Source organism: Oncorhynchus clarkii, chromosome 10 (genome assembly GCF_045791955.1).
Source record: "Oncorhynchus clarkii lewisi isolate Uvic-CL-2024 chromosome 10, UVic_Ocla_1.0, whole genome shotgun sequence".
In the NCBI taxonomy this organism is placed as follows: Eukaryota; Metazoa; Chordata; class Actinopteri; order Salmoniformes; family Salmonidae; genus Oncorhynchus; species Oncorhynchus clarkii.
The window spans coordinates 66118288-66134734 of NC_092156.1; the positions used below are offsets into that span (position 1 = coordinate 66118288).

Here is a 16447-nt window from a genome sequence, read left to right on the forward strand (position 1 = left end):
GAGAATCATTAACTATGGAGCAAGACTCAGTGACATAACAGGATGTGAACTCTGCAGCCAGGTCAGTCCATAGTGGGACCTGTCCCATTATCAACTTGGCTGATAGTCTATCGACATTGGTTTGACATCTCTCTCCACATGTGGACAACGGCGTAGGTCAGACCTATAGTCTACATATCTTAGAATCCATTATTTAGGAAACAGTTGTTTCAAAGTTGACCTTAGACATCAGCGATAGGTAGTTGAAGGGGAGATATTGTTAGGTTAGCCTAGTGTAACATCTGCTAACAGTTTCTGCCTTTTGACTGTAGTGTATCTGACTTTAATCTGTACTCTGTCATCTGGGCCAAATCAACTCCACAGTCTTGCTGTTATTTTGCACAAATACGCACGCAGGCACGCACACACACACACACACACACACAAACAGACAAAAACACACACACCCCTCCTCACAGCCTCTTGTCTGTCCTTTGTTTTTCTTAGCCTGCTAAAGACGTCTCCTCTGTGTTTCTGTCAGCGTCATTTCCAACTCACTGCAGTAAATCTGACAAGTGCAAAATCCTTTCTCTTTTCTGTCAGTTGGCAGGGATCCGTATGGTTAGCCACATTGTGCGGCTAATGTACTGTTTACGTAGTAAAAATGTGAATGTTTCACAGCATCTCAGAGGCCTCCGTTTCTGATGTCGTTGGATTACAATTACTTTGTCAGCTTTAAAGGCTAAACTGTGTCGTCTCGGTGTGTGCTTTTGTTTCAGCGCGTCGCTGAGACACCCGTCGTCCACAGCCAAAGTGTGTCTGGTTTGCGGGGACGAGGCGTCGGGATGTCACTACGGGGTTGTTACATGCGGCAGCTGCAAGGTCTTCTTCAAGAGAGCCGTAGAAGGTAGGAAAAGTATGATATGCCTTTCCGTTTGGGTCTGGGTTTGGGTGCTTACTAGCGTGCCTCCTGTTGAAGTCTGAGGAACCCTCCCTTCTATGGCCTCAGACTCCATATGGGACACAGTGTAAAATAAAGTCTTAAAGAAAGTGTGAAATGCATTTTAAAGAGCTTCTGTTTATAATCTGCTTTTCTGTCTATAGTAGTACAGTTGATTGGGGACAGAAATATGCCTGGTCAGAAGATGTGAATATGGCCTTTAAAGATAATTGTCGGCCATTTTGGTTGTGTACGAAACACAACCCCTCCATTACCGGGTTTAAACCTCAGTGCTAAGTTAAGTTAGCGCCCTGGCGCTAGGCTAACTCACACCAGTCTCCATATAGTCTTAGAGGAATAACCTCCAGGAGAAAATGCTGAGCTAGCAACAAAGTAGCCCAAACCCAAAACATACTCACCCAGAGAGAGGTGACACCAGACCAGTCAGTCTAAAGAAATACCAATAAAGTTTAAAAGGAAGTCGTAAACTGGTGTTTACGAATGACTCCATTTTTGGAGCTTCTAGATAATTACCTGTCAAATATTTATAGTTTTAAACAGAAATGTATGACTCAGTCAGAAACAAATAAGGTTAAATTGCTCCGCATGTACAGTTTGTGGCCTAAGATGACTGAAAACCTCACAAACTACATACTTCTCCCATAACAGCCCTTTATGCTGTGTTTTAGCTGGGGAAAAAACAAAAACTCATAATGCGCTTTTCATTACTGTGTGTAGCGTGAGGCACTGGGCTAAATCTCACACACATACGTGCATGGACACACACACACACACCACACACACACACACACACACACACACACACACTCCGAGGAGGCAGGCAAGCACCAACAAGGCAGTCGGTAGGTGTTTTTTTCAGCAGTCAACTGAGGAACTACAGTGAACTCCTATTGAATTAGGTCTTCATTTGATGATATTTACAAACAGTCAATATATATATTCCTAAGAAACCGGATTAGGTCTCCTGGGTTATCGGATCAGAAATGATATCATTCTACTCTGAGCGTGCCTGGGAGGGCTGGGAAGAGTTAACATATAACAGCTGAAGATCTGTGTGTTTGTGTGTTTGTGTTTGTGTGTGTGTGTGTGTGCAGCTGTTTGTGCAGAAAGCAGGCAGCAGAGTTGGCCACATGAGGTTGGTTAAGAGTGTTATCACCCAGGCCTATTCAGTCTTATTTTAGGCTCATTCAATTCCAAATGGGATACACAGTTGGAATCTGTAGACTGTTTGCCTCTTGGGAAACTGCTGTGATTTCTGTGGAACAACTGCTGCTTTGTTCACTTGTTCAATTAGCCCCTAAACATGTCCTCGTTCTGTGTGTTAGATAGCCATGTCAAATTGTATTTGTCACATGCGCCGAAAACAACAGGTGTACACTTTACTGTGAAACGCTTACTTACGAGCCCTTTCCTAACAATGCAGAGTTAAAGACAAATGTATAAAACCTGTAAAAGGAAATCAGAATAGAAATGTAAAAGGAAACAATAAAATAACGAGACAATATATAAGGAATACCGGGACCAAGTCAATGTGCAGGGGTACGAGGTAGTTGATGTGAATGGGGGCGTTCTCGGCCCTCTGTTTCCTGCAGTCAATGAACAGCATACTCACGTAAGTGTTCCTTTTGTCCAGGTGGGAAAGGGCAGTATGGAGTGCAATAGAGATTGCGTCATCTGTGGATCTGTCGGGGAAGTATGAGAATTGGAGTGGGTCCAGGGGGTCTGGGATGATGGTGTTGATGTGAGCCATGACCAGCCTTTCAAAGCTGAAGATGTGAGTGCTAGAGGGTGATAGTAATTTAGACAGGTTACCTTGGCCTTCTTGGGCAAAGGGACTATGGGCAAAGGGACTATCTTCTTGAAACATGTAGGTATTACAGACTGAGTCAGGGAGAGGTTGAAAATGTAAGGGAAGACACTTGCCATCTGGTCAGCGCATGCTGTTTAAAGGTCTTACTCACATAGGCTACGGAGAGCATGATCACACAGTCATCCGGAACAACTGGTGCTCTCATGCATGGTTCAGTGTTGCTAGCCTTGAAGCGAACATAGAAGGCATTTCGCTCGTAGGCTTGCGTCACTGGGCAACTCGCGGCTGGGTTTCCCTTTGTAATCTGTGATAGTTTGCAAGACCTGCCACATCTGACGAGCATCAGATGACTTCCGGCGCCGACAGAGATGGCCGCCTCGCTTCGCGTTCCTAGGAAACTATGCAGTTTTTTGTTTTTTTACGTGTTATTTCTTACATTAGTACCCCAGGTCATCTTAGGTTTCATTACATACAGTCGAGAAGAACTACTGAATATAAGATCAGCGTCAACTCACCATCAGTACGACCAAGAATATGTTTTTCGCGACGCGGATCCTGTGTTCTGCCTTACAAACAGGACAACTGTAATGCTCCGGGTGTCGTGGGTGTGGAGTCAAATGCAGGAGACAGAGAGTTCAATGCTGCGCGTCTTTTAATCGCACCAACGCACCACAGGGTGCTCACAAAAAAGTTACGTTCCCACAACACAGGGAATCAAAATGTACAAGGGGAAACAATCCCGACCGGGCACTAACACGTGCCTATACCACAGAGCCGAAGGTTACATAGAAATAATCCCGCACAACAACCAGGCGGGCCGGCTGTCTAATAAAGACAAACTAATTAAACATCCACAGGTGCTACCACTCAACATACAAGGAGGGGGAGGAAAAACAATCAGTGGCAGCTAATAGGCCGGTGACGACGACCGCCGAGCGCCACCTGCCCGGGAAAGGGAAACACCCTTGGTCGGACTCGTGACAGTACCCCCCCCCCCTGACGCGCGGCTCCCGCAGCGCGCCGACACCGGCCTCGAGGTCGCCCCGGAGGACGAGGCGCAGGGCGATCCGGATGGAGGCGATGGAAATCCCTCAACATGGAGGGATCCAAGATGTCCCCCACCGGTACCCAGCACCTCTCCTCCGGACCGTACCCCTCCCAGTCCACGAGGTACTGCAGGCCCCTCACCCGGCGTCTTGAGTCCAGAATGGCCCGGATCGTGTACGCCGGGGACCCCTCGATGTCCAGCGGGGGGGGGGGGGGGACCTCCGGTACCTCACTGTCCTGCAGGGGACCAGCTACCACCGGCCTGAGGAGAGACACATGAAACGAGGGGTTAATACGATAATAGGAAGGGAGTTGTAATCGATAACACACCTCGTTTATCCTCCTCAGGACTTTAAAGGGCCCTACACACTGCGGACCCAGCTTCCGGCAGGGCAAGCGGAGAGGTAGGTTTCGGGTCGAGAGCCAGACCCTGTCTCCCGGTACAAACACGGCGGCCTCACTGCGGTGGCGGTCAGCACTCCTCTTCTGCCGTCCACTCGCTTGTCGTAGAGATTCCTGGACGGCCCTCCAGGTCTCCTTGGAGCGCTGTATCCATTCCTCCACCGCAGGAGCCTCGGTCTGGCTCTGATGCCATGGTGCCAGGACCGGCTGGTACCCCAACACACACTGAAAAGGGGACACGTTAGTAGAGGAGTGGCGTAGTGAGTTCTGAGCCATCTCAGCCCAGGGAATGTATCGTGCCCACTCCCCTGGCCGATCCTGGCAATACGACCGCAGAAACCTACCCACCTCCTGGTTCACTCTCTCCACCTGCCCATTACTCTCGGGGTGATAACCGGAGGTCAGGCTGACAGAGACCCCCAAACGTTCCATGAACGCTCTCCATACCCGGGACGTGAATTGGGGGCCCCGATCAGAAACGATGTCCTCCGGCACCCCGTAGTGCCGGAAGACATGGGTGAATAACGCCTCCGCAGTCTGTAGGGCTGTAGGGATACCGGGCAACGGGAGGAGACGGCAGGACTTAGAGAACCGATCCACAATCACCAGAACCGTGGTGTTCCCCTGAGACGGCGGGAGATCGGTTAGGAAATCTATGGACAGATGTGACCATGGCCGCTGTGGAACAGGGAGGGGTTGTAGCTTCCCTCTAGGAAGGTGCCTAGGAGCCTTACTCTGAGCGCACACTGAACAGGAGGAGACATAACCCTTAACGTCCTTAGCCAACGTAGGCCACCAATACCTCCCCTGAAGGCTCCCCACTGTCCTCGTCACCCCAGGGTGACCCGAGGAGGGTAGGACGTGAGCCCACCGAATCAGTTTGTCCCGAACACCAAGCGGCACGTACCTTCGCCCCGCTGGACACTGAGGAGGCGCGGGTTCAGCCCGTAACGCCCGCTCGATGTCCGAGTCCACCTCCCATACCACTGGGGCTACCAGCTTCGAGGCGGGAAGGATGGGAGTAGGTTCGGTGGACCCATCCTCCGTGTCATAAAGGCGGGACAGTGCGTCAGCCTTCACGTTCTGGGAGCCCGGTCTATAAGACAAAGTAAACCGGAACCGGGTGAAGAACATGGCCCACCTTGCCTGACGTGGGTTAAGTCTCCTAGCTGCCCGAATATACTCCAGATTCTGGTGGTCGGTCCAGATGAGAAAGGGGTGTTTAGCCCCCTCAAGCCAGTGTCTCCACACCTTCAGAGCTCTAACCACCGCTAGCAACTCCCGGTCCCCCACATCATAGTTACGCTCCGCTGGGCTGAGCTTCCTTGAGAAGAAAGCGCAGGGGCGGAGTTTTGGTGGCGTACCCGAGCGCTGTGATAGCACGGCACCCACCCCAGCCTCGGACGCGTCCACCTCCACTATGAATGCTAGAGAGGGGTCCGGATGCGCCAACACGGGCGCATCAGTAAACAGCGCCTTCAATTTGTTGAATGCTCCGTCCGCCTCTGCTGACCACTGCAAACGCACCGGGCCCCCCTTCAGCAGTGAGGTGATGGGAGCCGCTACCTGGCCAAAACCCCGGATAAACCTCCGGTAGTAGTTGGCAAAACCCAGAATCAGCTGCACCTCCTTTACCGTGGTCGGAGTCGGCCAATTACGCACGGCCCTAATGCGGTCACCCTCCATCACTACCCCCGAGGTGGAAATGCGATATCCCAGAAAAGAGACGGCTCGTTTAGAGAACACGCATTTCTCAGCCTTGACGTATAGGTCATGCTCCAGCAGTCTACCAAGCACCTTGCGCACCAGAGACACATGCGCGGTGTGAGTGGCCGAGTAGATCAGAATGTCATCGATATAAACCACCACTCCCTGCCCGCACAGGTCCCTGAGAATCTCGTCTACAAAGGATTGAAAAACGGCTGGAGCATTCTTTAACCCATACGGCATGACGAGGTACTCATAGTGGCCTGATGTAGTACTAAATGCGGTTTTCCACTCGTCTCCCTTCCGAAAACGCACCAAACTATACGCGCTCCTGAGATCCAGTTTTGTGAAGAACTGCGCTCCGTGGAACGATTCCACCGCCGTAGCGATGAGAGGTAGAGGGTAACTATACCCCACTGTGATGGCGTTTAGACCTCTATAATCGATACACGGACGCAAGCCTCCCTCCTTTTTCCTCACAAAAAAGAAACTCGATGAGACGGGTGAAATGGAGGACCGAATGTACCCCTGTCCCAGCGCCTCCGTGACATATGTCTCCATTGCCAACGTCTCCTCCTGGGACAGCGGGTACACGTGACTCTTGGGAAGCGCAGCGTCTACCTGGAGATCTATCGTACAATCCCTTCCCGGTCGATAAGGTGGTAATTTAGTCGCTTTCACTTTACTGAAAGCGATTGCCAAATCGGCATACTCGGGGGGAATGCACACCGTGGAACCCTGGTCTGGACTCTCCACCGACGTGGCACCGATGGAAACTCCCAAACACCTTCCAGAACAATCCTCTGACCACCCCTGGAGAACCCCCTGTCTCCACGAAATTTTAGGATTGTGCCGGGCCAGCCAGGGAGTCCCCAGCACCACTGGAAACGCAGGCGAATCAATAATAAAGAAGCTGATACGCTCCCTATGATTCCCCTGCGTCACCATGTCCAGTGGGACCGTGGTCTCCCTGACCATCCCTGACCCTAATGGCCGGCTATCTAGGGAGTGCACGGGAAAAGGAGAATCTATCGGCACCAGCGGAACCCCTAACTTAAGGGCGAGTCCGCGATCCATAAAGTTCCCAGCTGCGCCTGAATCGACTAGCGCCCTATGCTGGGAAGAGGGAAAAAAGCGAAGGAAAAAAGTTAAGACAAACATGTGGCCAACAGGGGGTTCTGGGTGAGTTTGATGCTGACTCACCTGGGGTGACCGAGAAGCGTTCCGCCTGCCATCTCTACTCCCAGACGGACCCCCCCAGCACCGATCAGACGTGTGTCCTCTGCGACCACAGTTGGTGCAGGGAAGGCCTCCTCCTCCGGTACCCCTCGGCGCAGCCCCTCCCAACTCCATCGGAATGGGAGCGGAGGGGCTGGGTGGTGGAACGCACAGGACCCTCTCTGAACGCCCGCGGGCAGCCAGCAGATTATCCAGTCGAATGGACATGTCAATCAGCTGATCCAGTGACAGAGTGGTGTCCCGACACGCTAACTCCCGGCGGACGTCCTCTCGGAGACTACACCTGTAGTGGTCCATAAGGGCCCTGTCGTTCCACCCAGATCCGGCTGCCAAGGTCCGGAACTCCAGCGCGTAATCCTGAGCGCTCCTCCTCTCCTGCCTGAGGTGAAATAGTCGTTCTCCCGCCGCTCGGCCGTCTAGAGGGTGATCAAACACTGCACGGAAGCGGCGGGAAAACTCTGGGTAGTGCTCCCGCGCTGGGCCATTCCAGACCGCGTTCGCCCATTCCAGGGCACGACCCTTGAGGCAGGAGATGAGGACACTCACCCTCTCTGCTCCTGAGGGAGTGGGTCTGATGGTGGCCAGGTATAGCTCCAGCTGGAGCAGAAACCCCTGGCAACCCGCCGCCGCTCCATCATAAGCCCTCGGTAGCGTCAGACGGAGGGTGCTGGAGTCGGGAGATGGGGAGTCCGGAACCGTGGGTGCCGAAGGTGGAGAGAGGAGCCCACTCCTCTCCCATCTGTCCATTTTCTCCATCACTTGATCCATAGCGGATTCAATCCGATGAAGGACGGTGGTGTGGTGGAGAACCCGTTCCTCCATCGATGGGAGAGGGTTGGCTGCTGCTCCTGCTGACTCCATTCAATTTGATAGGTGCGGGATTCTGTAATGCTCCGGGTGTCGTGGGTGTGGAGTCAAATGCAGGAGACAGAGAGTTCAATGCTGCGCGTCTTTTAATCGCACCAACGCACCACAGGGTGCTCACAAAAAAGTTACGTTCCCACAACACAGGGAATCAAAATGTACAAGGGGAAACAATCCCGACCGGGCACTAACACGTGCCTATACCACAGAGCCGAAGGTTACATAGAAATAATCCCGCACAACAACCAGGCGGGCCGGCTGTCTAATAAAGACAAACTAATTAAACATCCACAGGTGCTACCACTCAACATACAAGGTGGGGGAGGAAAAACAATCAGTGGCAGCTAATAGGCCGGTGACGACGACCGCCGAGCGCCACCTGCCCGGGAAAGGGAAACACCCTTGGTCGGACTCGTGACAACAACGGAGTGGATCCTATGCAGCGACCCCAAAAAACGACTCCGAAAGAGAGGGAAACGAGGCGGTCTTCTGGTCAGACTCCGGAGACGAGCACACCGTGCACCACTCCCTAGCATTCTTCTTGCCAATGTCCAGTCTCTTGACAACAAGGTTGATGAAATCCGAGCAAGGGTAGCATTCCAGAGGGACATCAGAGACTGTAACGTCCTTTGCTTCACTGAAACATGGCTCACTGGAGAGACTCTATCCGAAGCGGTGCAGCCAACGGGTTTCTCCACGCATCGCGCTGACAGAAACAAACATCTTTCTGGTAAGAAGAGGGGCGGGGGCGTATGCCTCATGGCCAACGTGACATGGTGTGATGAAAGAAACATACAGGAACTCAAATCCTTCTGTTCACCTGATTTAGAATTCCTCACAATCAAATGTAGACCGCATTATCTACCAAGAGAATTCTCTTCGATTATAATCACAGCCGTATATATCCCCCCCCCAAGCAGACACATCGATGGCTCTGAACAAACTTTATTTAACTCTCTGCAAACTGGAAACGATTTATCCGGAGGCTGCATTCATTGTAGCTGGGGATTTTAACAAGGCTAATCTGAAAACAAGACTCCCTAAATTTTATCAGCATATCGATTGCGCAACCAGGGGTGGAAAGATCTTGGATCATTGTTACTCTAACTTCCGCGACGCATTTAAGGCCCTGCCCCGCCCCCCTTTCGGAAAAGCTGACCACGACTCCATTTTGTTGATCCCTGCCTACAGACAGAAACTAAAACAAGAGGCTCCCACGCTGAGGTCTGTCCAACGCTGGTCCGACCAAGCTGACTCCACACTCCAAGACTGCTTCCATCACGTGGACTGGGAGATGTTTCGTATTGCGTCAGATAACAACATTGACGAATACGCTGATTCGGTGTGCGAGTTCATTAGAACGTGCGTTGAAGATGTCGTTCCCATAGCAACGATTAAAACATTCCCTAACCAGAAACCGTGGATTGATGGCAGCATTCGTGTGAAACTGAAAGCGCGAACCACTGCTTTTAATCAGGGCAAGGTGTCTGGTAACATGACCGAATACAAACAGTGCAGCTATTCCCTCCGCAAGGCAATCAAACAAGCTAAGCGCCAGTACAGAGACAAAGTAGAATCTCAATTCAACGGCTCAGACACAAGAGGCATGTGGCAGGGTCTACAGTCAATCACGGACTACAGGAAGAAATCCAGCCCAGTCACGGACTAGGATGTCTTGCTCCCAGGCAGACTAAATAACTTTTTTGCCCGCTTTGAGGACAATACAGTGCCACTGACACGGCCTGCAACGAAAACATGCGGTCTCTCCTTCACTGCAGCCGAGGTGAGTAAGACATTTAAACGTGTTAACCCTCGCAAGGCTGCAGGCCCAGACGGCATCCCCAGCCGCGCCCTCAGAGCATGCGCAGACCAGCTGGCCGGTGTGTTTACGGACATATTCAATCAATCCCTATACCAGTCTGCTGTTCCCACATGCTTCAAGAGGGCCACCATTGTTCCTGTTCCCAAGAAAGCTAAGGTAACTGAGCTAAACGACTACCGCCCCGTAGCACTCACATCCGTCATCATGAAGTGCTTTGAGAGACTAGTCAAGGACCATATCACCTCCACCCTACCTGACACCCTAGACCCACTCCAATTTGCTTACCGCCCAAATAGGTCCACAGACGATGCAATCTCAACCACACTGCACACTGCCCTAACCCATCTGGACAAGAGGAATACCTATGTGAGAATGCTGTTCATCGACTACAGCTCGGCATTCAACACCATAGTACCCTCCAAGCTCGTCATCAAGCTCGAGACCCTGGGTCTCGACCCCGCCCTGTGCAACTGGGTACTGGACTTCCTGACGGGCCGCCCCCAGGTGGTGAGGGTAGGCAACAACATCTCCTCCCCGCTGATCCTCAACACTGGGGCCCCACAAGGGTGCGTTCTGAGCCCTCTCCTGTACTCCCTGTTCACCCACGACTGCGTGGCCACGCACGCCTCCAACTCAATCATCAAGTTTGCGGACGACACAACAGTGGTAGGCTTGATTACCAACAACGACGAGACGGCCTACAGGGAGGAGGTGAGGGCCCTCGGAGTGTGGTGTCAGGAAAATAACCTCACACTCAACGTCAACAAAACTAAGGAGATGATTGTGGACTTCAGGAAACAGCAGAGGGAACACCCCCCTATCCACATCGATGGAACAGTAGTGGAGAGGGTAGCAAGTTTTAAGTTCCTCGGCATACACATCACAGACAAACTGAATTGGTCCACTCACACAGACAGCATCGTGAAGAAGGCGCAGCAGCGCCTCTTCAACCTCAGGAGGCTGAAGAAATTCGGCTTGTCACCAAAAGCACTCACAAACTTCTACAGATGCACAATCGAGAGCATCCTGGCGGGCTGTATCACCGCCTGGTATGGCAACTGCACCGCCCTCAACCGTAAGGCTCTCCAGAGGGTAGTGAGGTCTGCACAACGCATCACCGGGGGCAAACTACCTGCCCTCCAGGACACCTACACCACCCGATGTCACAGGAAGGCCATAAAGATCATCAAGGACATCAACCACCCGAGCCACTGCCTGTTCACCCCGCTATCATCCAGAAGGCGAGGTCAGTACAGGTGCATCAAAGCTGGGACCGAGAGACTGAAAAACAGCTTCTATCTCAAGGCCATCAGACTGTTAAACAGCCACCACTAACACTGAGTGGCTGCTGCCAACACACTGACACTGACTCAACTCCAGCCACTTTAATAATGGGAATTGATGGGAAATTATGTAAATATATCACTAGCCACTTTAAACAATGCTACCTTATATAATGTTACTTACCCTACATTATTCATCTAATATGCATACGTATATACTGTACTCTATATCATCGACTGTATCCTTATGTAATACATGTATCACTAGCCACTTTAAACTATGCCACTTTGTTTACATACTCATCTCATTTGTACATACTGTACTCGATACCATCTACTGTATCTTGCCTATGCTGCTCTGTACCATCACTCATTCATATATCCTTATGTACATATTCTTTATCCCCTTACACTGTGTACAAGACAGTAGTTTTGGAATTGTTAGTTAGATTACTTGTTATTACTGCATTGTCGGAACTAGAAGCACAAGCATTTCGCTACACTCGCATTAACATCTGCTAACCATGTGTATGTGACAAATAAAATTTGATTTGATTTGATTTGAGAGGTGTAGTAGGATTCGATCTTAGTCCTGTATTGAACGTTGCCTGTTTAATGGTTCGTCAGAGGGTGTAGCGAGATTTCTTATAAGCATCCGGACAAGTATCCTACTCCTTAAAATTACTTAAGGAGAAGATTGTGTCACATCTAAACTGATACTGTCAGGTATTGTAGGCCATCACTCTATCTCTTAGATGTGGAATAGCCTAGTTACAATCTATAGGAATTGTGGGTAATGTAGTGTATATTATGTTTGAACTGACTACTCTGGGGTCTGTTCTGGTGCAGCTGCTGCCTGGTCAAACTATGTGAACTAGTGGGCTGTCATCAAGGTTGCTTGTACTGTAGTATGTGTGTCCTTTGTGATGTGTGCAGTGAGCCCAGCTAGCGCTTACCTTACATCAGCATAGCTGCTAAGAGGGGGAGGGTGGGGGAGAGAGGATGAGAGGTAGAGGGGGAGGGAAAGAAAGGTAGAGGGGGTGGGAAAGAAAGGGGGAGGGAAAGAGAGGTAGGGTATAGAATGAAAGTAGGAGAAAAAGACAGGGGAATTGCAAAAGAGAGACAGAGGGCAGAGAAACAGACATAGAAGGGAGGGGAGTGAGAGAATGAGGCAGACAGAAAGAATGAGAGAGCGAGCGAGAGGGGGAGACAGACAGACACAGAGAGGAGGGGCTGAGAAAGAAAGTAAGCGAGAGAGAGGGAACAAGAGCGAGAGAAAGAAAACTAAAGTGATGTGTCAGCACCGAGCTCCGGAGAGGTGTAAGTAGGACGTGAGGAGACGTTCTACTTCTCCTCCTCCCTCTTTCTCCTCCTTCCCCTCGTCCTCTCTCCTCCTCTTCCTCAGTGTGAAAAACCTGGCCTAGGTGAGTCTGATAATGAGCTATGAGAGGAGACTGCAGGACAATGTCAATACAACGGGAGAAATAATCCATGTTTCATTTCTGTCAAGGCGCCCCCCAGCTGCCTCACAGGCACGACGGCCTCCTACTGCCTCCGCCCATTAGACCCAGTTACAGACTCAGAGTCTCAGACCCATTTACAACCCACAGCTAGTTAGTATTCTTTACTCATCGTCAGCTCACATTAAAATCCTGTGTACGCTTCCCTTCAATGATAAAGTCGAGGAGTCTATAGGCTGGTCTCAGATCTCTTTGTGTGGCATTAACCATAGGATTAGGCGATACTGTACAAACAGGTCTGGGACCATGCTACGGAGTGTGTGAGTAGTGGAAGGAACTGGAATATAATCTATAATTCAGGTTATAATTTTGGGTTAGACGTAGACTAGGTATGTACTGGGTTTGTGTGAATGGTCGTTTTTGGTGGTTTGGTAAGTGTAGCTTTAAACTGTGGTCGGCTGAACAGTATACCACTCTGATCTCAATGGAAGTTCTCATATACAGTATATACACCTCTTGTTCCAGTAACCGAAATGTTGCTGGATCGAATCCCCGAGCTGACAAGGTCAAAATCTGTCGTTCTGTCGTTCTGCCTGAGCAAGGTCATTAACCCGCTGTTCCCCAGGCACTGATGACGTGGATGTCAATTAAGGCAGCCCCCCACCCGCACCTCTCTTTGAATACATTCAGTTGTACTGACTAGGTATCTCCCTTTCCCTTTCCACTCCATGTTGCCTCCCACCAGACTGAAACCAGATGATGTTTAATTCATTATGGAAATGTTCGCCCACTAACTGTTCCCTTAAAGATCTCTCATTTCAATGAATAAATATTCCATCGTAATTTAGAGAATAACGGTGTATGCATTTTAATACTCGTTCGTTTGTCTTTTTATATACATTTAGTTGATATGACAAATAGCCTTCTCTGTGTAGCTGAGCACAAGGCATCATTTATTGAGCTTAGCAGCTGTTGCTAAATGGAAAGGGTTACGGGGGCTTATGAATAACACCCAGAGGTATTGCTGTAGAATCATTATCTCCTATAAAGTTATAGACAAATTCTCATTCATTTCTGAGCCTTGTTGGTTGTTGTTTCACCTCATACAGTACCTACAAAACTAACTTTTCAGGCTTACTGTAGTCTCTGTTACCTCACGTAGGAATTTGGTTTGTACTTGACTTGAATTGAATTAGCATAGCAGACAATGTATATAAAAGCTGTTTGAAAATTGTGGATACAGTACGTTTCCAAGCCAAGCATCTTCACACATTGAACTAGTCTCTACTACCCCCTCCCCTCCCCTCCACTACCCCTCCCCTCCCTTATCCTTACCCCTCCCCTATCCCTGAAGTCATCCCTGAGACAGTGTGTTGATACAAGACAGCTGGGCTCTGTAAACCACTCCATGTGGACTGCTGCTCTGGGCTGCGTCTCAAACGGCACCCTATTTCCTAAACAGTGCATAGGGCTCTGGTCAGAACTAGTGCACTATAATAAATAGGGTGCCATTTGGGACACATCCCCTTTCTGGTCTGTAAGACTAACTGTTGAGTGCTGCTGGCTTATTATTCACATGTCATCAGTGGTTTGGCATACCGTTCTGTTTAATAATATTCAGTACAGTTCTTTATTCCATGACTTATTATTTTACTGGCTTTTACTTTATTGAACTCAAAGGTCTACTGTGAAACCTTTCAACCGTGTTACAGGCTAGCCGTGTATAGTATTGCAGTATGTGGCACGGGGATGGTTAGCATTACACTGATGTAAAGCTCTCGCTCTCTGGGCATCAGTGGAAAAGTTCATCTGAGGACACGAATGGTACTGTTTATGAGTTGACTGGCAGGCCCATGCTCCAATCAGATGGTTTATATTTTGACTGACAGGTCTGTGCTCCAATCAGATGGTTTATATTTTTACTGATAGGTCTGTGACGCCTCCTCTAGCTGGACTGGGTGCCTCAGGTTGTCTCATATAACAGCATCTGAAACCCAGCCATTTATTAGACTCAGTCCCTCTCAGACGAATGGCATACATGTTCTTCTATCAGACTTACAATAAACCTACATTGATGTAATGTATATTTATTACAATACAAAATCATGCTATATGCATTTTCACATTTTATAGAGATGTGATGTCCTTTGACTACTCTGATATATTTGATATGAATTAGTCATGCTATATGCAGAATAACTGGTTAATACCCATCATAACAATAAGCATGGTGTTCCAAAATGGCATATTTCTTCAAGTTGTGCCATACAATGAACACCACTTGTCCCTTTAACATAAGGTGTATCAAAGCAGGCATTATAGCAATCTAATCCATACTAACAACGTTACATAAACTAACAGGAAGTCATTAAGACCACCTCTTAGGTTGTGTTTGACCCACTTCGTTAAGGTTACCATAATCCCGGTAAACCCAGAACTAAAATCGTGCCTAATTACTGTAGGTCAGATGCTCGTAACATTTATATTTACCTAGTCTGGCCACGAGAAATTCAAGTTACCAAGTGAAAGCAGTTTTTGATCAGACACCTGTATTAGAGCCTATAGACACCTATATAATCCATGACGACAGTGCCCTCCCCTTGATCCCATTAATGACTGTCAACGTAATTAGTGAACAAGGCTAGACAGTGACTGACTGAGGGTGCAGAATTTCCTTAAGCCTCTAGTAATTATGCTAGATAATTAAAAGTAATTGTGTCATTAATGGAAGACGAACCCTTTCACACCACAGTTGTATTAATTAAATGTTGCAGACAACAACAGCTGTGGATGATGCATTGATAAAACACTAGGCCTGAATACTATATTTTTTTTTGCAGATTATAGTAATTGGTTTAGCAACATGAGTAAGTAGGCCAAGTACCAGGGTTACCCAAGGTTCATTCAACTATTGTCTATGCTCTGAACGCTAGTCACCTTAGTAGAAGTCCTGGTTTATTGGGTTTATAGGCCTTTAAACAGTGCTATGTGGATGTAGGCCTATGGCTGGCCTTCAACTTGTCCAGCTCCAGACCCAAATAAGCCTACAGTATCAGCGGTTGCCAGTTACTATTAATTGGTTCATTCTAGTATTGTGCAGCTTAGATGAATGGTAGGCAGTAGTCTTAGTAGCAGTCCTAGTCCATTGTATAATAGACCTATGCGGAAGTATCGTAACCATGAGTGCCAGTTAATATCTAGCCAACAGACCGACCGGTCCCTCCGTGTTTCCTCTGTGTCCTTAACTCAACCTGACCTGAGATGACCCATGTAGATGGTGTGTGGAGCCACTCATGCCCTCGTTGCCCCGTGGCACTAAAGGCCTCGATCACCACCCATCTACTTCCTCTTCCAGGCTGATACCTTTGTTCTTTGACATCAATGCAAAGAGGGTTCTGAGCACTGGGTTGCTGGGTAGGATACACCTTAAGTGTTTAACCAAATAACACCGCCAGGCCAATCAGATGGGCTTTATCAATGTTATCACTGGCTCATTGGTTTGTGGTTGATATGTGCAGGGGCAGTGTTGATACAGTTGTGGTGTGGGGGGTGTGTGTGTGTACTGTTGATGTGTGTATGGGTGTTGTGACTGCACTTTGCAGAACGTTTTTGAAGAAAATATAGTTTGTGTGTTTTGACTGATAGGTATCTGAAATTACATGTGTGACTACCTACTACACCAAGCCAGATTAAATTGCGTAGGTCTATATTATGCTAAATATGCAAGTGTGCCAATTATCCTACACCTACAGTATGCATGTCATTACATAGACTGTTGAATTATCGCATCACAAATAGTAGAATTCCTATAGAGGGACTAAGCACTGTGGTTGTCGTGGTAAAGCGGGAAGTTCAACCTGTAGGGGCGGATGT

General features: G+C 49.0%; 1 protein-coding gene across 3 annotated transcripts in view; it reads left to right on the top strand.

The window, feature by feature from the left end:
* Positions 1-16447, top strand: part of LOC139419016 (mineralocorticoid receptor-like) — a 105258-nt gene that overhangs the window by 54981 nt on the left and 33830 nt on the right. For 2 of the 3 annotated variants that reach the window (XM_071168838.1, XM_071168839.1), the window contains exon 3: positions 759-886. In XM_071168838.1, coding sequence (XP_071024939.1) covers positions 759-886 — 128 coding nt within the window. Of the gene's footprint in view, positions 1-758; positions 896-16447 lie in introns of all 3 variants that reach the window. The other variant, XM_071168837.1, reaches the window with a different exon arrangement.